The sequence below is a fragment of the Topomyia yanbarensis genome, chromosome 2 (genome assembly GCF_030247195.1).
Source record: "Topomyia yanbarensis strain Yona2022 chromosome 2, ASM3024719v1, whole genome shotgun sequence".
NCBI classification, from domain to species: Eukaryota; Metazoa; Arthropoda; class Insecta; order Diptera; family Culicidae; genus Topomyia; species Topomyia yanbarensis.
The window spans coordinates 31,588,893-31,612,792 of NC_080671.1; the positions used below are offsets into that span (position 1 = coordinate 31,588,893).

General features: G+C 41.7%; 2 protein-coding genes across 3 annotated transcripts in view; one reads left to right on the forward strand and one right to left on the reverse strand.

The window, feature by feature from the left end:
• Window positions 1-23,900, reverse strand: part of LOC131682040 (nuclear hormone receptor FTZ-F1 beta) — a 113,120-nt gene that overhangs the window by 62,734 nt on the left and 26,486 nt on the right. The window lies entirely within an intron of this gene.
• LOC131679389 (uncharacterized) lies at window positions 5,645-10,426 on the forward strand. The gene has a single exon (XM_058960102.1). The coding sequence runs from the start codon at window positions 5,645-5,647 to the stop codon at window positions 10,424-10,426; it is 4,782 nt and encodes a 1,593-aa protein (XP_058816085.1).

Genomic DNA, 23,900 nt, shown 5'->3' on the forward strand with positions numbered 1-23,900 from the left:
GTAATCATATGTTTGTCGAGAATTATTCAATTAATGAATAATTTGATTAACGAATCATTTCGAATCTCAAAGGAGGAAGAAACGAGGACAACCGTACCAACCGTTTCCGTTTGAAGGGGATATGATAAATCGTTGGGAGTGACTTTTCTAAGAAGGTTAATGTCACTCCTTTGGTCCTTTGGGATGAGACAGAGGTATTTACACCTTGCCCTGGCTAATATGCCTAGGATAAAGCGCCTTTACTCGCTCATTACACTTTCATCTTAAAATTCTCGACAAACATATGATTAGGTTTATGATTAGGGCTCAACTGTCAAAATTCACCCTGGAGAACAATTCCGGACAAACCGTTAATCGCCCAATACAATCGTTGACATCATACAAAAGAGAAAAGTTTGCTCTTTTGTTGACTGCTATGCATCGTGCTTGGGTAATAACGGTTCCTTCAGAACTTTTCCTGAAAGTGAAGTCGGAACATCTGGCCTTTGAGCCTCAATCAGGTATTTGTCAAGAACTGAGCATTATTGCTTTTATATTATTAATAAAACAAGAAAAAACATTCCTTTTGTATTCCAAGATCTCCATCGTGATGCTCTACAATATGAGAAACGTCATCAAAATGCATGATGTTATCCACACAATTTTCTTACTAATAAAGCGGCTTTCAATTTCACTGGGTCATATACAGAGCCGTAGCGTGAGGTTGGTCAGGTTGGCCCCGCCAATGACGTCAGCCTCTGAGGAGCGCTGAAATCATGACCGGTATTTAATTTTTGTCTAGTCTAGTCTAGTCCACATATACACAGCCAATACATGCAGGGATCCTGGAAAATTGTAGACGTTCGCCTACAAATTTTACAAAACAGCGATTTTTTTTTGAAAAGCAATAAAAAATATTGAATTTCTCAAAACACCGATTTTTTTAAAGCAATAAAAATATTGAATTTCTCAAAATCTTGCTCAATGTATCCAGTTGATCACAGGAAAGGCCGATAATAATAGATACTGAAAAAACTGGTGATTTGAAAATCTTTTGTTCGGTTAAAACCTTAACATCCACCAACAAAATCTAACAAGCAAACGAGTAAGAACGCTGCTGTCATATGTTTTGTTTATTTTTATGACGTTCGATGTACTAACGTAAATCCAATTTGTCTTCAAATACTCTACAAAATCGCCCAAACAGTAAAGTGTCACCATGAAATGATTAAAAATTTGATTTCTAGGGAAAGTTGCGGGGTGTCGGTTTTACCCATAATTCCCCTACTCCAGAAGCCCTGCTGTGAAAGCGCACACCGCTGTGGTTTCTGAATAAAGGAACTAAACCCCAGTTAAAAAATCAGGTTTCTTCCGAAATTTTCGTCTAAACACGTAAACAAAAAACGGCTCAGTTTATAAAGCAATTGTCCATGTGTGTAAAGTGTATAGATGACTATACGCTGCGAGATATAACCAAACTGTCTACACTTTCTTACACATTTTTTAATATATTTGGAATGGATTTTTGAACTTACTTTGTCTCCGATTATCTTCTTGATGTAAATCATGAACGATAAACTAAATCTTACCCACCTTCTCACCGAAACCTGTGATGGATACTTGATTCGGTCAAACCTTCTGAACCGAATTCCCTCCAATACAGATCCATGACTCACAGCCGTTGGCAAATTTGAAACACACAGGGACTACAACCTTCATCTCTCGGATCCGGAGCCAAACAGGACACAATCTAACTCAATATAATATTTTTTACCACACTTTGTACAATATTACAATTTTCTTTAGAGGAAAAATCACGATCGATTCGAAAACTAGTAGAAAATATTTTAATAATAAATGGAACTATTCAAAGCCTATCTTGGAACTTGGAATGTAGTCCAGCTTACATTCGGGTACATCTCTTGCCACAAGGAATCAGATTGGGCCTTTGTTTATCACAGAATTTGTCAGCGATACTTGTTAACTGGGAAATCTGCTGATAGCACCCAGTTGTCGCCAGTCTAAGGACCAAATGTCATCAATAGACTTAGATTCGCGTGGAGGCATGAGCTAGGAGACTTGTGAGAGCTATGTTATGTCACCGTTTGACGAAGTGGACAGCGTCGGTATTGATCAATACACAAAGTGAAATTACCTGGAGTTGTACATTGAAAGATGATTTGTTACTTCCAGGCAAATTGTCGTCAATTGACTCGCTGTGCAATTTCAGCTAGTTCCGTTCAATAACGGATTAGCAACCGGGAGTAGTCGCACAAGCGCAAGCTCTAACTCATATGCATAAATCTGTTTACATTGCCGGTTTCCAACAGCAGATCTAAGGATCCGTAAATTAAATATTTGAATAAATGTTTAAAAGTTTTCAAGTATAGAGATTTGCAGCGATGTTTCTTGTGTAAATGTAAATGTAAATGTGTTTGAGTCCGGGCCAGGACTGTAGAGAGTAATTACGAACCCGGGAGATCCCGCATAAGGAGCCTCTCCATCATTGTAGATTTTTCAAACACAGAAACGGTTAAGCTCGAAACAAACAAGATAGATGATATTTTTTAGTTCTATTTTATTTTATTTATTTTCCGTCGGTCTTTGTCCACACTGAGTGCCAGAGTCTCTGTCACTCTCGCCAGAGAGGTATTTCCACAACCGACATCAACACATTAACCGGGACCAACGGCTCTACCTCCCTTGCGAAGGAAGACGTGACACAGATTCACTTCAGAAAATCTCACCCACTTCGGCTGGGATTGAACCCAGACCCACTGGGCTAAGAGGCAGTCACGCTTACCACTAATCTAGCGGCGCAGTCTATGATCAAAATTGGGTGAAACAAGAATGCATGTAAATTTGTTTAATAAGAAAGCGTTTTTTATTACCTCTATTAGTATAGAATACAGAAGATATCCCTTCAGTTAAGCGTCCTTTAACTACTGCCATCAAGGATTTTTATGAACATATCCACTGGAAAACAGACAGAGAAAGAATAACCGGAACGGTGAGAATGAAGAAACGGTGACAATTCACTTTTTTATTGAAAACACTGAGAAAAGATATGTCCTCAAGGAAAAAACAAAGACTCACGTCAAAACAAGGAATGTACTGCCATCAAATCCTATACAGCCACCTCGGGCACTTTGTTCGCCACAGCCCGTTTACTTAAACAGTTATGGGTCATCTTTAGGTTCTACTTGACGATCGATTGAGCCGAGTCCTAGTGTGTAGGGAGGGCTCTTGTCCTTATGCACAACCTGAACGCTGTTTGCGGTATACTACTATATGTCGTTTTTCCGTAATGACAGGATTCAAAATCACGAAAGCGCTGCAAACGCTTTTTCATGCTAATAAATTTCCTGGTTGAAGGTCTCGATTGCAATGAAAATATCTCTTTTCAAACCACAGGTACAGAGAGCCTTCCGAATCGGATATTTCTGTGCGAACTTCGACAGGTTCAAATGCTTGAAAACATCAGCCACTTTCCCTTCGTTTGGCATTATACTAGTGGCAGTTGATTTGGCTACTTTTGAAGATTTCGCTAACTCAGCGTGCAAGTTTCTTCTGATTCAGGCAACACGCGAGCAAAATTTCGCTGAGTTGCTATTCTTGCTTGAACCACTCTTTTATAGCTGAAGAGCGAATATCAAAATTAAAAGATGCATCTTTTTGTACACAGGTAAATCAGTTAGGTTCAATCACTCGGAGCCGCTGGTTGTCATCAACACAAGCTCCGCGTTTAGAAACCAAAACTTTTGCTCGGTCTCAGCCACCGGTGTACATCCAGAAGTTCGGCTTCAGCCACCAGGGTAATATAGTACCCTTCTTTCGTTCGGCCCGTTTCCGCGAGTGTTAGATCCAGTGTGTCGTCGTCAGTGCAAAGACTACTTGATTTTTTTTTAGCATAAACAAAATCGTTTCTTTTCGTCACTACCGATACCAGGAGCTCAGACGCCGAAGGAGTTGGGCGCCAACGCGCCTCCACCAAAACAACAATTTTCAAACTCTGAACAACCGTCCGTCTCCTCTACGCGCATCGGAGAGTAAAAACAACCGTCCGTCTCCACTACGCGCATCGGTGACGGGGTAGTGTAGTATTTTGCGTTGTTTTCCCAAAGTGTCCACCCTACGAGGCACAGACACCCTCCAACCCAATGGGGGATCCCCCCCTTCCCCCTGAACAGGGGAACAACGCCCCTCCTTTAAGCCGCACGTTGCCTGAGTACCTAAATTCAGGTGACATAATCAATAAACAGACTCTGCTTTTGAGAGCTATATCATCGGACGGTGAGTCCGACGCCCGACTGACTACAAACCCGTTCACGATTTTGAAATCTGTACAGGGCGTACTAGGATGCGATCCGACAAAAGTAGTTTCGGCCACGAAGGAGGGCAGAGGAGCTCGGTATGTCCTAAGAACGACCTCGAAAAAGGCATATTACGCCCTGCTGAGCATGAAAAAGTTAATCGACGGTCAAGAGGTTGAGGTGGTCTCTCACCCCACGCTCAACATCACTCATGGTGTGATCTACGACATCGACACCAAAGACATGGCCAATGACGACCTTCTAACGGAGCTAAAAGGTCAAGGAGTTGTATCGGTTCGTAGGATCACCAAGTTATACGACGGGGTTTTAAGCAGTACCCCCCTAGCGGTGATATCATTCAACGGTTCTTTTCTTCCCGAGTACATATATCTCGGCCTAGTACGCACTAGTGTCCGGCCCTACTACCCTTCCCCCATGTTATGCTACCGTTGTGGTAAATACGGGCACGGTACTAGGGTGCCCCAACGAGGAAACTTGTTTAAACTGCAGTCAGAAACACTCATCCGACCGAAACAACCCATGTAAGAACGTCTCGAAGTGCATAAATTGTGACGGCGAGCACACAACTAAATCAAAAACGTGCCCCAAATATATGGAGGAAGAGGCCATCGTTAAATTAAAAGTCTCCAAGAATATTTCGTTCCCTGAAGCAAAAGCGCTAATCGCCCAAACTCGCAGAGGACCCAGCTACGCCGAACAGGCTCGAAGCAGCACGGACCCGAAAGGAGACGAAAAGGACCGCACCATCGCCAGACTAAAGCAGGAAATAACAAAACTGAAGGCAGAAAACGACCGGGACGTCGAGATTCTACGTCTGAAAAACCACCTGACGGACGCTTTCCGCCAACTCAAAATTGCCAAACAACAGCTACTTGAGGTAACGAGCAAAACCAACCAACACACTGGAGCAAAGGGAGAGCAGGAAAACGCCAACAGAGCCAGTACGAGCACCGTGATTCAGCAAGACTCCAGACTACGTGAGGTAACGAACGGAACGAGCAGACCTAACCAACACACTGGAGCAAAGGGAGATCAGGAAAACGCCAACAAAGCCAGTACGAGCAGCGCGACCCAGCGAGACCCCAGACTACGTGACGAACGCAAGCAGCAAAAAAATCGCAATCGAGCAGGTGATGGGGAAAAATCTAGAAGCCCGATAAAAAGCACCACAGACCCAACTCCACCCAAAACACAAAGGATAACCCGATCGAGCTCCCGCAACAACAGCCCTTCATCAGTCGGAACTTGGAACATCTCGGACACCGAAGCACCACCAAACCCCGTGCCCCAAGTGTCCCTCGATATTTCCATATAACTGAACTAACAACAGGATGTTAATTGGGATGACAACAAATAACACAACATTCAACCGTAATATAAAACAAAGCCTACCTGTGTCGACCCCGACCGGGGAAGTTCCGGATACGTCCGACGCACCCCCGGCGGCTGTTGACACAGGACCATTGGAGCACCAACAGGGAAGTACCTTTAACATCCCCATTAGCATTCAACTTACGCATTCACCATCCATCTCAGGCCAACCAGACAGAAATCTAGAAAATCCACCAACACAGCAATCCCAAACGACGGGAACCACGACCGCCTCCAGCGCCCCGCATCTTGCCGGGCCCCAGAGTAGGCGATCTTCCCGCCTGATCTCAAAAATGACACCAGTATCAGGAAAATTAAGCGAACAACTCCTCTGCAACGAGAACCGGTTCAGGTCTCCCGATATCCCCGCACCTGGCGGACCACCGGGAAGAACACTCAGCCGGGAAACTCCTACTCACCAACAGCAACGAGTACGACGAGACCTCAGCCCGGTTCCCGGTTGCTCTTGGCATCCGGTACGTTTTAGACCATCCAGGAATCCAGTAGTCACCAATCGTGACGCCCACTTCCCCGTGCCGGCCCTGACCGGGGACGTTCCGCCTTGCAGCGATGCTCCCCCGGCGGCTGCTGGTGCGGGAGGCCCGGGCTCATCCCGGGTAAGTACCTGTAAACCCAAGCCCGATCGAAATCCATCCGCCGGCAAATTTTCGCCCCCAGGTACCACTGCCAGAAAAGGTTACAGCCCAGAAGCACGCAGCGAACAGTCTACCACCCAACAGCAGTGGCAAACTAATCCTTGCCAATACGGGAGCAACGGTACCCTGACCGAAGACACTACTAGCTCGACTAAAAACGTAAATGGCCTAAACACGAGCGCCCGCTTCCCCGTGCCGGCCCTGTCCGGGGAAGTTCCGCCTATCCGCGACGCGCCCCCGGCGGCTGCTGGTGCGGGAGACCCGGCCTCTCCCCGGGTAAGCTCGTACGATACACTCAGTCCGGAACTGTCTGCTGTTTGTATATCCCTCGCAGGTACCTCCAACAATGCCACCGAAGGTTACGGAAACACCTCGCCGATCCACCAAGAAGCATTCGGCGGAATCGAAATAAGAAGAGAAGATGGTGAAGCGGATTTGGACCAGCCCTCGTCTAGCCCCCAGTCTACCGCCTCTAACATCAATTCAACGACACTGGCCATCCAGTGGAACACAAATGGACTGCGAGGATGCCTTGGCGACCTGCAAATGATTATTGCTAAGACTCAGCCCATCTGCCTGGCATTGCAGGAGACACACATCCGGGATCAGACGAACCCAGCATCGTGGTTCGGACACCGGTATTCGTGGGACGCCGCCAGCGGGGACAACATCTACCGGACGGTGGGGCTCGCCATTCGGGTCGATATACCGTCCCGGCCGATAACTTTGGATACCGAACTAATAGCCGCTGCCCGAAGGATCGAATATCCAGTTCAGTGCACCGTTATATCCCTATATATTCCTGGCGGAACTCGGAACGTGGGTTGCAAACTCCAGCGTCTCATCGACCAAGTTGAGACACCATTCATCATCATGGGAGATGTAAATGGGCATCATACGATGTGGGGCTCACGTCTGTGTAATAAGACAGGAAACGACATCGCCGGAGTAGTCGAAAACAACGACGCGGTCGTTCTCAACGACGGCAGTTCAACATTTATCCGCGGACAGACGGAATCCACCATCGACGTCACTATCTGCTCGGGAGTGCTGGCAGGATGTTGCGGGTGGACTGTTCTTGCCGACCCATGCAACAGTGACCACTTCCCTATCCAAGTTACGTACGCCCAGACGCCACCTGCTACAACCCGTCGAAGGCGGTGGTTTTACGATCAGGCGGACTGGTCGCGCTATGAAGAGATCGTCGACGACCTTATGAATCGGGACGAGTCATACACTCCGGATGAACTCACCAAAATATTCAGTAAGGCCGCTGTTTCCTGTATTCCCAGGTCAAGTGGTAACCCTCCCCGACAGGCAGTGCACTGGTGGTGCCCAGAAGTCAAGAGAGCCATCAGAGCACGCCGAACTGCGCTGCGGACACTAAAGAAGACTTCTATGGACGATCCACACCGAAGCCAGCGAGCTGATGACTTCAGAAAGGCCAGAAACGAGGCCAGGAAAGCGATAGAGGAGGCAAAAAACACCAGCTGGACTAGATTTTTGGAAGGCATATCTCCTGACTCATCGACTACAGAACTCTGGCGGAGAGTTAACGCTCTAAGCGGAAAGCGGCGGCATAGTGGCTACGCCATCGCCGTTAACGGGTGCACGACGATCGATCCCACGACCATCGGTAACGAACTAGGTAAACACTTCGCCTCCCTATCCGCAGACACCGCCCTACCAGCCGCGTTCCTGCGAATCAAGCGAAGGGCTGAGAGCAGGCCCGTTCGTTTCGAACCTGATTCAGGTCAAGTATACAACCTACCTTTCACCGGAAGCGAACTATGTACGGCACTAGAATCGGTACACGGCAAGTCTGCCGGATTGGATGACGTTGGTTATCCTCTACTTCGACATTCCCCACCAGTAGCCAAGCGGGCGATTTTGGACAGTATTAACCGCATCTGGAGCGGGGAACCGATGCCCGCTTCATGGAAACAAGCCCTAGTAATCCCCATCCCAAAGCGATGTCAGGGGAGCAGAACGCCAGATGATTTCCGCCCAATCAGTTTACTCCCCTGCTTTGCCAAGACAATGGAGCGAATGGTCAACAGACGGCTGGTGGACCTACTGGAGGAGCGAAAACTTCTGGATCATCGCCAGTTCGCGTTCCGACGTGGAGCAGGAACCGGTCTCCACCTCGCCAGCTTCGGAGAGGTGGTACGCCAATCCGTAAACGACGGCCTGCACGCCGACATCGCGATACTCGACGTTGCGAAGGCATATAATACCGTGTGGCGTCATGGAGTACTGCAACAGCTGGCCAACTGGGGGATCACCGGACAAATGGGCCGCTTCCTAAGCGACTACCTATCCGACCGTACCTTCCGCGTAGGAATAGGGGGTGCCCAATCCAACGCCTTTCCGGAAGCCAACGGCGTCCCCCAGGGATCCGTTCTCGCTGTAACATTGTTCCTGGTGGCCATGAATTCTTTGTTCGCCAACCTGCCGGCTGGAATATACGTTTTTGTCTACGCCGATGACATCGTGTTGGTCTCCATAGGAAGGACAATCGGGCGAACCCGTCGAAAACTTCAAGCTGCCATAAGCGCGGTGAGCCGATGGGCAGTATCAGTCGGTTTTAACATGGCACCCGCAAAAAGCGTAATTACACACTGCTGCAACAAAAACAACATTGCAACAGGGAGGCCGATCCTTCTGGACGGGGCGGTCGTTCCTTACCGTAAGGAACCGAAGATCTTGGGGATAACCGTGGACCGTCGGCTCACTTTCGCGCCACACTTCCAACGTATCAAAGCCGACTGCCGGAGCCGGTTGCGACTAATTAAAACAATCTGCTCCCGGCACAAGCGCTGCAATCGATACACCGCATTGAATATTAGCCAGGCCCTAGTTCACAGCAAGATATTCTACGGGGTTGAGCTGACATGTTGCAATACGGAAGGACTTACCAACATTTTAGGCCCGCTATACCACGGAACAATTCGTGCCGCCTCTGGGCTGCTACCCAGCACGCCTGCTGAGGCGGCCTGCATGGAAGCCGGGATTCTCCCCCTTCGTTGGGCGGCTGCACTCACCATAGCTAGAAGAGCATTGGCATTTTTAGAACGAACCTCCGGAGAGGACTGCTTCCTGCTACAGACAGCTAACGAGATCCACCAGGAATACACAGACGTGGATCTGCCACTGATCGCCCGCTTACACCGAGTTCGTGACCGGACCTGGCACGTCCGCGGACCCAACCTAGACACAAGTCTGTCTGCAGAACTGAGGGCCGGCGCAGCTGGCAGTGAAGCCAGAGCCAAATACAATCGTCTAATGGCTACCAGGTATAGCAATCACGTGCGGATTTTCACCGACGGCTCCAAGATTGGCGATGAGGTCGGTATAGGAGTAAGCGGAATAGGGGAAGGACTCTCCTTTCGCCTACCAGCACAATGCTCGGTTTTCTCAGCGGAGGCGTCAGCTATCGCCCTCGCTATGGTCCAGAAACCGGAGGATACACCCGTCGTCTTGTTGTCGGATTCTCTATCAGTCATCTCCGCCCTCGAGTCGGGAAAATCCCGCCACCCCTTCATCCAGGCTATCGAGGCCGAGTACGACCCACTCACAACAATCTGCTGGGTCCCCGGTCACTGTAGCATCGACGGTAACGAAAGGGCTGACCGATTGGCGGCCAGAGGGAGACACGCCCGCCGACACCTCACCAGACTCGTCCCAGCCGCAGATATATTAGGCAAGTTGAAGCTAAAGATAGCCGAAAGTTTCGTGCGTCATTGGCGCAGCAATAGCGGACACCTCCAGCGCATCAAAGGCTCGCTCGACCGCTGGACGGATCGGATCGACAGAAGAGAACAACGAGTACTGTCGCGACTCAGAGTTGGGCATACAAAAGTCTCCCATGCCCACACCGTATCGCGTGTCCCTCCACCAACATGTGTCACATGCGGAGTCCGAACCACGGTGGAACATATCTTAGTGAACTGTCCGGAGTACAGTGACCTCCGACAGCACCATAATCTACCGAACTCCATTAGAGAGATTCTTGCCAACGACCACGCCCGAGAGGAAGTGCTACTATCTTTTCTCAAAAATGCGGGACTTTTCGACCTTCTCTGAGGAATCAACCACACCAAGCAACAAAACCTATATAACAAACTTGTAAATGTATATAATGCGATGTTAATTAACATATTTTTTCTTTCTCGCAAGGTGAATGACCTATGAGGTTAAAGCCTTTAAATAAATAAATAAATAAATAAATAAATAAATACACAGGTAAATTAAGGGGTTTTCAGAATTTTTTGAATTTCGTGCAAAGAAATGCGTCAAGCTTAAGTCATCCAAATTTTGATCGAAAACCTTTTAAATATCCCTACAAAACTTTTAATGATTTTGAGACGAGCTATTTTTTCGAATCTTTGTCTAGTTTCACCTACATATTCGGCCAAATCGGTGGGCGGCAACATTATCAGCCTCTGAAAATACAGCATCCTCGATAGTGTAGCAGACTTTTTCCGATTTTGGGGAAAACTGATTTACACGAGTCCCAAAACAGAAAAACGAACGTTCAATGGAGGTAGAATTTAAAGACAGAAAAACGAAAAAAAATAAGGAACAAACGAGAAAAAATAATAACTAGATAAAATGGAACAAAACGAGAAAGTTGAAAAGTGACATTTTAATTAAAGGAAAGAGATAAATAACATACAAATATAAAAAAACCCACCAATATCCAAAATAAAAAATCCATTGAAGAGAAACAACAGAAAATATACAAAATTAAAGGTAGAAATATGAAAGTTGGTAAAATTTGGAAATAAATAACACCATAAAACAGATTGAGTAAATGAAATAATCAGAATGAAAATAAAAAGAAAATAGACTAAAATTGAAGAAATAGAAACATATTGCAAAATGATGCAAATAATGAAAAACGGGTAAATGATAAAATGAAAAATGAAAATATCATAAGCAGGAAAAACGACAAAAGTAAGAAAAATGAACATAACAAAAAACCAAGCTCCAAAAAGTAAACAAATAGAGAAATTAACAAAATGGATCTACTGAGTTAGACATAGAAATAAAAATAATACAAAATGTTTGAAATATAAAAATTTGTAACAAAATAAAGAATAGAAAGGACGAAAACAGGAAAACGGAAAAAAACGTTGAAAATATTTCAAAATAGAAGAAATTATGAAGAACGACCAGGGAATAAATAAATAAAAATAAAAAAGCTGTGAAAAAATTAAAAATGGACAAATTATTATTTTTTTTAATTGAACTATTTTTGAGCTGAATAGGTGAAATGCAATAATAGAAATAGAAATAAATGAAAACAATTGGACGGAATAGATTGAAAGAAAACATGGAAAACAAAGAGACCTTGTAATGAAAAATATGAAAAGTGCGGATGAACAAAATACTAAAAAATACAAAAGAAATCGTGGGGATTAAAATTTAGTGAAACAAAAAAAACAATAAAACGATGGACAAAACGAAAAAATAAAGAAACATGAAAAGATGAAATGTAGCAAAACATATTAAACAAAATATAAATCAAGAACACATGAAAAAATAGAAAGATTGAAAAACCTAGATGAAATGGAAAAAGAAACACAAAAATCCAGAAAATTAAAATGTGAAACAATATAACAAGAGAAAAAATTGAATGAAATCTAGCTTATATAAAGGATATAAAAATTTCTCCGACGAAAATCCAAAAAAAAGGAATAAAATTACTTAAATTGAAAAAATCAGTTAGAGAGCGATTTTTTCGGGTTCTCGTATTTGAATAATATTTTTAGGTGAACACGAGAAATTCCTATGAATCGTTTTTTCGTGGATTTTCATGTATTTTCTAAATTAGTAATGGAATTTGCGTTTTGACTTCGTCTCATTAGAATCCGGCTTAGCTCAGAGAAACGAAAACACTATGTGTGTTTTTGAGTAAACTCCTAGTCCTGCGTGATGTCCCGCAAAAAAAAGAGGGAAAATTTTCATCATAGAGCGATTTATTTCAGGCAGAGCCGTCAATAGGAAGCACCTCACGTGGCTCAATCAAACACGAAAAGTTCTAAATAGAGGTGCCGCATGGCACCATGTCGTGACGTCCGAAAGATGGTGCCTCACACAGCCCGGGGCATTAACATCCGACAGCGATAATGCATCAAAAGATTGGAATTAGCAATGGACGCTGTGACGCACACATAGTGTCGGATATTGTGACACACAGGTACTGCGTCATAATGTCCCCGGTCATAACGTTACAAAACAGTGAGCGTCATAACGTCCGGGATATTATGACGTATGAGAGTGTGTCATAAGATCTGATTTTATTCTTGAGGCACAACGTCTAATGATGCACACTGATACGGGGCTATTGCGTCATAAAATCCGGGATAGTATAGTATTACGCACTCATCGGTTTGGATATTTTGACGCGCAGGTACTCTGTCGTAGCGTCCCAGGTCATACAACATTAGGACATTAAGACGCAGTACTTATGCGTCATAATATCCTAGACGTTAAGTGCCTCACAATGTTCATGAAATCAACTGCGATATAAGATCCGCAAATGAACGTGCGTCGTAGCGTTCCGGACATTGCAACGCATAAAGGGTGGGTCACAAGATCCGAAAACAATTGTGCGTAAAAAAAATCCAAGTGCCTTATGACGCACATCTGTTCTCTGATGTTATGATGCAGCCTGGTGCGTCATAATGCCCTGGACGTTTTGACGCATCACCCTTCGGACGTTATGACGCTGTGACACGGTGCCGTACCGCGTGCCTGTTTTAATCAGTTGTTGCTCTTATACCGAACGAGTAACATCGTAGCTTCTGGATGCTACAATAAGCGGTGGAAGCTGTGGATTTTGGGTAGCAGTGGCATTAACACAGTTAAACCGTGTACGAATTTTTCTGGTACCAGCATAGTGCCACAGCTTGATTTGCAAAGTGGGTGGGTGGGGTAGTTTCGGATTGAGTTCAATGCTGCGTTGTGTCAATCCATGTTTTCGGCGGTTTGTATTTCGGATATAGGTGACGTGTTTTTTATCACTAAGGCATCTGGCAACATGCTTCCCATTTTTCATAAAGATTGGTGCTTCCCTCACAGTGCTAGAAACTGCTCAATTTTTACCTTTCAATGCTCAATAAAATTCTCCTAGAATATTTACAATAGTCCACTTACGTGGAAAACGTAGCCAAAGGCACTCTAAATTGATAAGTTTTATCAGTTTTCAATAATATTGAACAATAAAGAAAGAAATACGAAGAAATCATTTTTCGCCGTCAACGTAAACTGTTCCTGGCAGCACTGCTTTATTGAATCCAGTCAGACTAATTGCAATAACTTCAGTTCTAGAGCTGATCCTTGTAACTGTTAGTACTCAAATGAAAGGCAATAGTCAGGTAATTTAGCATTACTTGTGTTTGTGAGCAAATCTTACCTCAATCAAAAGTTATAGCTGTTTAAAAACGTTGTTGTCCACAAACAACATGGGCATGAATGGGTTAAAAGGTGCTCTCTCGAACAATGCTTCGCATAGAGTCTTCGAGTCTCAATATACACTGAGTGCAAGCAAGGTTGGAAGATAGTGACTTTTCGATAGCGCTGAAGGATGATGTGTTATGAGATCTTTACGAGTGCCTTATTTGAATCCCTAATAACCCTTTCATTCCCAGTTTTAGTGGGTTTGGCTGAAGGTACAGTATTGTTTGATTCTCTACGTGAAATGAACAAATCTGTACCTGGCTGAAAAATAAATTGGAAAAAGTAGGTGGGAGGGTAAGGGACCATATATTCTTCACCAGAATGAAATCTCTTTTAGATTCCATGGAATTCCAAGGAAGTTCGAATGTTTTTATGAGGCGAGATTTCCATAAGTTTTGTTTGCGGGCAGTTTACTGAAAAATTCTGAGTACCAAGTCGATTTTTGGCGAAAAAAGAGTTATGAACTGAACTATGGATTCCAGAAAATCACGAAAAAAGTTGGTAAATCCTTTTTACGCCAAATTTGAATGACAATATCCCTTCGGGGGTGCTGTCGTCCTCCAATCTCAATATCCGCTCAACAAGAAGTTTTTTTTTCATTTCTTTGGGAAAGAAGAATACTTCCGTATTGTCTCTGCTCTCTGTGTCATTATTTTCCATGTCCCTAACCTTACCACTTCCCCAATCCTTCCCAACAGGAAAATGATGGAAAGACAATTCGCAGCAAGGTGCCAATCTCCAATCAACATAGGGAACGTGCCAATTGAGCCGGTCTCTACGGATAACTGATTCCATTCCCTCTACAATCACTGCATTGTTTTGGGTCATTCGCTGCTCTAAATAATTCTTATGCTGAAGCTATTAGGAAAAACTGGCCATCTATTTGCTAAAATTGTTCGTTGATTTGAAGGCATTGTGAGTGAACACGTATCCACCAGGTAATGCCTATCGATCTGACATTTTTTTGAACAGAGCAAAATATTTTCTTAGATTGGTTGTTTTTTATTTGGCCAACTAGGGAACTTATCCACAGGGCATCAATTTGCGTGGGGAATACGCATGGTCTTGTCTGAGTGGAATGATTATTGTTGAATCATGTATGTGGGATGATAATTTTTTCGATATAAATTTATCCTTCAGAGTTTTCAGTAAAGTAGAGCGGCATATTGAAAGCTACTCAACAAAAACTTAGTAGCATCTAAGCTTAGTTAAAACTGGGACGCAAAATGAGCAAGCCTTTATTTCAATGCAATAGTGGTTTCCACTACTACTGATATGTTCAATGCTTCTCCTCCATCATCAAAAGGCCGCATCTAATTTCCAACCTATCTTTTAAATCCTGTTCGAATGAGTTTTTATTTGCATATTCAGATGCGCGAGGGTTTGTACTTTCTGATTCGAACTCATTCGAATGTTTTCCGGATCATCATATTCCATACACTGCCGATAAATCTAGTCGTATTCCTGAATCTATTTAACTTCTTCCGGTTTCTTCTACTAGATATTTAACGTTTCCAAATCGTCGCAAAATATTAATCTAACTTGTCTTAAAATTTTCACGAGTTTACTGTTTAAACTAGGTTAAAAAAATTAGGTCATTTACCAGTGTGATAAGAAAAGCATTCTTATCTGGCAATCCTCGGGTCAATTCCTAATCGACTAAACATATCAGGTTACATCACTATTTTAGCAATATTCTCTCGGCAGGCTATATGGAGTTCAAATTTCCGTAGTTCGGTTATCCAGAGCTTAAATACTAAAAAAACCAAACTAAATATCTTCTTACTCTGAAAATTTGCGTACTCGGAGACTAACTATGCCACCACATAAAAACATATCCATTTCGTGGTCGCAGTGTCTGCTTGGGGCGAATCATAGACCATAGACCTGTCCTTTAATCCATCTCCATGATATAGAAGCATCGCTGAGTCGCCTTCCTTTAAGTAGGTATCACATCAACATTTGCTATCCTAGCGATTAGGTAAGATGGTCGTGGCCAACAATGACGATTCTCGTGCTATTGGTTTATTGGACGGACTCGAAACATATAATGTTCGTTCCCGAACAGCGATCTTAGAAATCAGATGAGTTAGAATACCAACATGATGATCGTTAGTATGCAATCTACGAATAGCACCGTGCTTCGCAACGCAACTGGGGAGAAATTTGTTTAAAATCATCCTTGCGCGTGAAGAGTACAAGACCTATTACTAAATTAGTTATGGAATTGGCGTTACGAGCTAGACTCATCAGAGTCCGACACTAACCTAGTGACAGGACTAAGCTAGTGCAGGATTGACGCTAGCTCCAAAAAACGAAAACACTATTTGTGTTTCTGAACCGGGCGATTGCTTAGTCCTGTCACTAAGTTAGCGTCGGATTCTTATAATTCCATAACAAATTTAACAATTCAGTTTGTATGGAAAAAAATCATCAAAACACACGGATTAACATGATTATAGATGCCGCCACCACGAGGCATTATGAAGATGATCTAAGTTGAAGTATACCTTTAAACACTTTTGCGGCTTCAAAATGGCTCAAATTTTCTCGATAGGCTGAATTCTAGAATATTCGAAGGTTGAGCTCTTTAAGTTAAAAAACAGCATTCCGTGCCAGTCTAAGAGGAATCGGATATAGCAGAAGATGCTAAATCCAACCATAACAGTGCAAGGCTTTCGCGAGACCTTAAAAAGTAGAATTTGAATTGGTTTGCATTTGTGAATTTGTCTGTTGACGGTCCCTAATGTGGTGAAAATCTGAATCCTTTTGCCGCATCCGCAGAACGCTTGCCAGATACAGATTTACTGGGTATAGGGTTCAATTTGTCGCTACACTTCGGTCCCTACCGAACTTTGTATGAGGAGTAGTCCAAGACATATCAAGGCTTTTGCTCAAAATAAATTAAACGGTTATGAGCGAAATGTTTGAGTTACGCTGGAATTGATTTAGTGCCATCCTGGCCTTGCTGTACCGTGTTTCCTACCGCTAGCATTATTCGGATTGATTGCTCTTTGAACGTTCTGATCACGCGGGATACGAATCCATGTGCGAACCCGAACTGCTCTGATATCGACAAGAGGAATTGAGATATTGATAAAACAATGCCAAAAATAAACTTTAAAATTTCAGATTTTTAGCAAAGGCAAGTTTACTGGGTGGGATTGCTCGGAAACGATGATATGGGTAATTTAAGTTATCTCTAAACTATGCAGCCAACGGAGCTACGGAGTTCCATATTGTACTGTGCAAGTATGAGTGTGGTTGAACACTATTGAAACATTTGAGAGTGTTTCGCTCACAGTTCATAGCAAAAAAACAGACGCATTTGCACTCCAGAGGATTCGTTTTGGTAGTACAAACGTTTTAAAAAAAATCACTAAAATGAACTGCAATTATACTTTTCCCAAGAATAATTCTACTTTTCTCAGAGTATTTTAAGCAAATAAGTCATTACTGCAGATAAACTATCTGTATAGTAATAACTTCTAATGAGTATGCGCAAAATACTGAAATTGAATAAATAGAATATTGGCAGCCTTTAAAATCACAACTGTCATTGTATTTAATATGTATGCATCATGAAAATACGCCTTATCATTTCCAAATATCTTTGAACAAGTTATACAAATGATACAATTTGCAACTCAACACTGATAGAATCCCGATCAGAATGAAATAACAAGATTATAACAGTATGCAATTGTCGTAACATACTATGCTATAAATTTGGTCTCGTTAGTAGTTAAAATAACAGAAAATTATAACAAGTTACAGAGCGAGATATAGTTTTGAAATTTTTTTGTTATGTGTTTCTGATCGGGATATATTCGTAAATTGCTAGGAATTAGATTCGCACAGAAAATTTTCATAAAATATACGAATTTTTCGTACATATAATGAATCGTTCGTAGTTCTATTGAAACACTTTTATTTTTCATTACGATTGTTTAGTGAAAACCACGAAACGACTTTCGTTGTCTTATTACGAAATGGCTTTATTAGGCAAACGAATTGTTCGCTGCTATATACGAAAGTCTTTATAATATTTACGAGCACCATTCGTCAAACCGTCAACGTCAAAGGAGTTTCAATAGAATATGGAGTCATTGTTGCTATTCGTCCGATAATTGTTGATCACCACGACAGTCTTGGTCTGACTATTTAGTAACCGTATCCGTGTCCGCCGATTTCAGGAAGATTTCCTAAATTTCTTTCGCTTCCATTTGATCCAGAATCCGGAGCAGTACGGATTCAGTTGAGCCATCGTAAAAAATGGTTTTGAATGAATAAGTTAGTTTTTCTCTGCGGGAGCAATGTCAAAATAATATGCTATTAAATACGAAAAATTCTCTTAGATGAACGAAAAGACTTCGTGCGACCAACGAGATTGTTTGTAATATACACAAATGTTTATTAAAATAAACAAAAAAAAATCGTTTCATTCACGAAAAATAATGTCGTTTTCAACGACGAAATTCGTACAATCTACACTAAATTAGTAAAATTTACGATAGCTTTCGTTCATCAAGCGGCCATTTCTTCATACCACAATAAAATCGATCTGTGTCATTTATTAAAAAAAATCGGTGTTGGCAAACATCGATCTCAAAAGATCGAATGAAAAAATAAGAGGATAATAAATACGAAAACTTTTCTAAGATGAACGAAAAGAGTTCGTGCGACCAACCACATCGCTCGTAATATACATAAACTTTTATTAAAATAAACGAAACATTTCGTTTCATTCACGAAAAATGATGTTGTTATCAACGATAACATTAATAAGTTAAAGTTACGAAAACTTTCGTTCATCAAGCGGCCATTTCTACACACCACAATCTTTCTAATCCTCACCAATGATGAGCAGGTTGAAATAGAATCAAATTTGCCAGATCGGTCCCTTTAATTAAAAAAAATCACTGCTGTCAAATATCGATCCTAAAAGATCGAATGCGACCAACGAAATCATTTGTAGTATACATAAACGTTTATTAAAATAACGAAACATTTCATTTCATTCACTAAAAATAATGTCGTTATCAACGATTACATTCGTGCAATGTAAACTAAATAAGTAAAATTTACGAAAACTTTCGTTCATCAAGCAGCCATTTCTTCGTACCACAAGAAAATCGATTTTCATAAATTAAAAAAAAAATCGATGTTATCAAACATCGATCCTAAAAGATCGACTGCAAGCAATAAAAATAAATATGAAAACTTTTTAAGATAAGCGAAATAAAATCGTGCGACCAACAAAATCGTTCATCATATACATAAACATTTATGGAAATAAACGAATCATTTCGTTTCATTCACGAAAAATAATGTCGTTATCAACGATAATATTACTGCAATGTACACTAAATATGTAAAATTTACGAGTGCTTTTGTTCATCAAGCGGCCATTACTTCACACAACAATCTTTCTAGACCCCAATAGAAGTGAGCAGGTTGAAATAAAATCGATTTTACCAGATCGATCTTTTAACAAAATAGTTGTTGTTAAACATCGATCTTAACTTATCGATTGAAAAAATAATATGCTAATGAATACGAAAACTTTCTTAAGATGAAAGAAATAAATTTGTGTGAGCAATGAAATCGTTCGTAATATACATAAACGTTTATTAAAATAAACAAAACATTTCGTTTCATTCACGAAGAATAATGTCGTTATTAACGATAACATTCGTGCAATGTAAACTAAATAAGTAAAATTTACGAAAACTTTCGTTCATCAAGCAGCCATTTCTTCGTACCACAATAAAATCGATTTGGCCACATCGATTTTTTTTTAAATTCAAAAATATCGATGTTGTCAAACATCGATCCCAAAATATCGACTGAAAACAGCAACAGTCTAATAAATACGCAAACTTTTCTAAAATAAACGAAATAAATTCGTTGGCAGCACGAAATCGTTCGTAATAATCACAAACTTTTATTAAAATAAACAAAATATTTCGTTTCATTCATGAAAAATAACGTCGTTACCAACGATAACATTCGTGCAGTGTACATTAAATGTGTAAAATTTACGAAAGCTTTCGTTCAGCGAGCGGCTATTCTTGTTGATGATATGAACGAAACCTCTTATTTACAATGCACGAAAATACTTCGTTGCAGAAAACAACGAATGAATTCGTGCATTGCATGATCGATTTCATTATATTTACGAATTTATATTATCAGTGTACAAATTACTTCACAACGACTATTGGTCACGAATTCTTTCATGACTACATTTACATCTTTTTAAAGAATGGGCAATAAACAAAACATAAAAACAAAATCAAGGAAATCAATTCCTTGATTTTGCATTTTAGAACTAACATACGAGAATTTGAGGAATATTTACGAGCATTCAAAACTATATTCAAAACGTGTGTTTGTTGATTTCCATAAATTTCAAAAAACTGATTTTAATAGATTCTTTCAGAAGTACGTAAACATTACTGTATTTAAATTAACAGTTGTTTTACCCCTTTCCGATTTCTGTTTCTTACACCACCCTTCCATCTGTTTTATTTATTACTATGATTCTAGATTGAGTATTGCTTCGAAGGGACCGTTCATAAACCACGTATACCGAAATTTGAGAATTTTTAACCCCCCCTCCCCCCTAGTAGACCTTAGTAGACTTTTACCAACCCCCCCCCCCCCCCCACACGCCAAAAGTCTACGTAGACTTTAATTTTTTTTTATTCGCGGAAAAAGTGAAATTAGCAAGAAGCCCATTATAATGTTCAAATAAAATCTAGCGTTTAGATTTATTTCAAGCTTTTTAAATATTAAAGAAAGGTTTTTCACAGTGGGTTTTTGTCTATGCTTGATCAAATCAATTAATACCAATTCAAGGTGCTTTCCAACGTTTGTGTAGCGGAATAATTCTTTTCAAGGTCACTCGCTCAAGTATATGTAAAAAGATATATTGCTATAATTAGTTCAAATTTTGGCCGAAGTGCGACATACACCAAGAATGCAGAATTGCTAAACACTTTTTGAGCCTTACTGGTGCATTCAAAATTGTTAAATTATAAGAAACAATTACAAAATAATACTGTCGATGTGTATTATCATCTAGACTAAAATAATAAACCAGACATGTACACAAATTTCACTTTTCGTGAAAAAATTTCAATATTTCTAAGATAATAAGATAATCTAAATTGCCTTATTTGATTAAGGGGACGAAGCTATTTAAATCTTCCCAAAAATATTTATTTTTCTTATGTAATTAATAGCCATATCACCTGATATTATTATTATCGCAAAGTATCAAATTTTAACTTCGAATATTTTCGAAGATAAATATAGTAGAACCGGTTTGCACGAAGTTGCATAGGGTGTCTAAAGATTTTGAAATCAGTGTAAATGATTGCAAGAGAAGCTGATTAACTCGTGTAAACACTTTGTTGTAGAAGTTTAACTACACTACTGCTTTAACCATCGAAATCAATAAATAAACAAATAAAAAAATAATCCACTTAATTGGATGTTTTGTTGTTACAATGGTGGTTTTTATGCTTAGCTTTGACCATTTTTTAACTTTTTATGGTTCATGCATTTAATGGTCCATGCATGTCTGCTAGTGGTGTTTCAGATGATTTCTCAGTCAAAATCTTCCGTCGAGAGGAATTTTGGGTGATCGTCTTTGGAACTATCATTTTGTATTATTCCCAGGTCAAAACTATATGAAAATATACGCAAGAAACAACAACGTGTGAGGTTGTCCAAAAAAATCATGGGTTCTGGGTTGAGTGGTCGTTTAACGAGTAGTTACCTCAATAGTGTATGTACTAGCTTTGAAGTGTCTGCATAAATACACCTAGCTTAATAGACCGATATTTTGAATACAACTCTCTTTAAATCCCATTTATAATTAGTAATACGAGAATAATAAAAAATAAAAGTCTACGTAGACTTTTGCCAGACCCCCCCGTCCCCCCTATGAGTCTACGTGGTTTATGAACGGCCCCGAATCACGATCTTCTACAATGGGAACTAAAGATGGCGCCACCCTCGATCGACCTGTTGTGGCTAGATGATAACGGCACATTGGGCTCGAGTCGAAAACCACTCAAGTGTCAGCACAACCCTCGTGGTGGATTGATTGATTTTTGTTCGTGACCTCGTTTTATGACCGCCACCGTAGCCAATGAAGAGAGCGCAGGCGGCGATCGTGCGAAAACCAAGCCGACAGAGTGAGAACGGCCTGCTTAGCTGGGTGACTACAAGCGGTCTTGTTCTCGACTCGACTCGACTCGACTCGTCGTTGTCGTTCGGTTTGGTTTGTTGGCACCTACCAACCTACTGCAGCCATAATATTGGTAAGTAGGTAGGTGTGTCTTGCGGTGCATGAAATCGCAATTTGACGGTCAACGAGATGCAGCTTTGAAATGCGGTGAACCGCGGCAACGAGGAGTGCTAATTGCATACGTGCGCTCAATCCGAAGATGTGACCTTCGGATTGGACAGGTTTTAGGAATGGGAAAGTTTGCCTGTTGTTTCGAAGCATGCGCGCCGGCCGGGTCGGATACTGATAGTAGTTTGAAGGATCTAAGGCGGGTTTTATGGTTAAAGGTGTGATTGGAATTAAGAATTAATGTTCACCGTTTCTGCCCTATGAAATATCCTACTTTGTAGTATATATCACTAATAAATGGAAATGATATTTTTTCTCGATATATTTACTCAAAATATTGCGAAAGAAGCGAGAGATTCGGTATATTGAGACAAACTGTTCTCTTTCAAAATATCTTAACGAAAAATCACAACTGCTACAGTTATGTATATGGATAAAACCATTTCAAGAAACGGCCCTCATGACGCATGAAAAATAGGTTTTGATTATGATTATGAACAATAATTTTAAAATTTAAATGAATAATTCATCCCGTATCTTACATCTTCATCATTAATTATTTTGGGTCTAAAATATTCCAACCCAACGCCACTGTTCGTGCTGTCAAGCTAAACACAAAACACCCCAAATCATCACAGCAAGCGACTCAAAATCTACCGTGTGCCAAATGAAGTAAAACTACTTCGTTCCTCTACCTCTACCGAGTGCCCACCACCAGTTTAGAACTAGACAACTCCACTCCAAGTTGAAACAGGCCCTCCATGGGCCGCAGAAGGTGATCTGGAAAAGTGTGGAAAAAATGTCGGTTACATTGAAAATTGGCACTCCCGTATCGGTTCTGTATCTCTCCTCACTCGTCCAACCGAGCAGAAACCGAGGTGGCACACATGTCTGACACGGGGACTGACTGCTCTGGCTGAGGTCTAGAAATTCATATGAATGTATGAAAAAGCGCTAATAAGTGGCACACGAATTGAACCACGGCGGGACCGGAGATAGCCATTTGGTTGGGGTCGCCGAGTTTCAAATGTGTTTTGGGGTTTTGCTGATGGGGAGTGAGTAGGGAGGGGGACGTGCTATATCGATTCGAATGCAGCTGCAGAGAGAAAAAGTGGCATGTGCAAGGTACACCGCCGTATCGGGTTGCACCACACACTACCGTAGACAGGAGATCTGTTTCAGCACCCCCCCCCCCCTCCTTCCTCTTTCACCCGTTGCTAGAGAAGGGAAAAGGTGGAAATATTTTCCTGCTTAGTAATACACTGCTAAGTCGGACCGGTCGCGGTTGAATGGCTGCACTCTCCGGTGGTGGCAGCTGAGATATTTATGCGACTGCGGCATGATTCTTATCGTCCAGCGTTGAATTTGTACCTGAGATTTTGCGAAATATGTGTGTGCGATGTCGGGCTTATTCTTACAACATAACTTAAGAGAACCGAACACATACGGTTGCCCGTTGCCGACTCGGAATGAAATTTCTTCTTCGTGATTTCACACACGTATCTCGAAGAGGCCTGACAGCGATCAATCAAAGACCTCATTGAGGGTACCTATTGAAGAGCTGCACTGTACCTACCGACCTGCACACCAGCCGGAGACCATCGGAAGATAAATTATGCATCGTCGTCGTCGACGTCGTCGTGTGCAGCTCACATTCCGTGCATACATTATGACACGGACGGTGTGCTCGCGCCGGTGCCTCAAACAAGGTTCGATCTTTAT

What these genes read in the sequence shown, in the direction of transcription:
- LOC131679389 (XM_058960102.1), top strand. Translation starts at nt 5,645, where the DNA reads ATGTTAATTGGGATGACAACAAATAACACAACATTCAACCGTAATATA.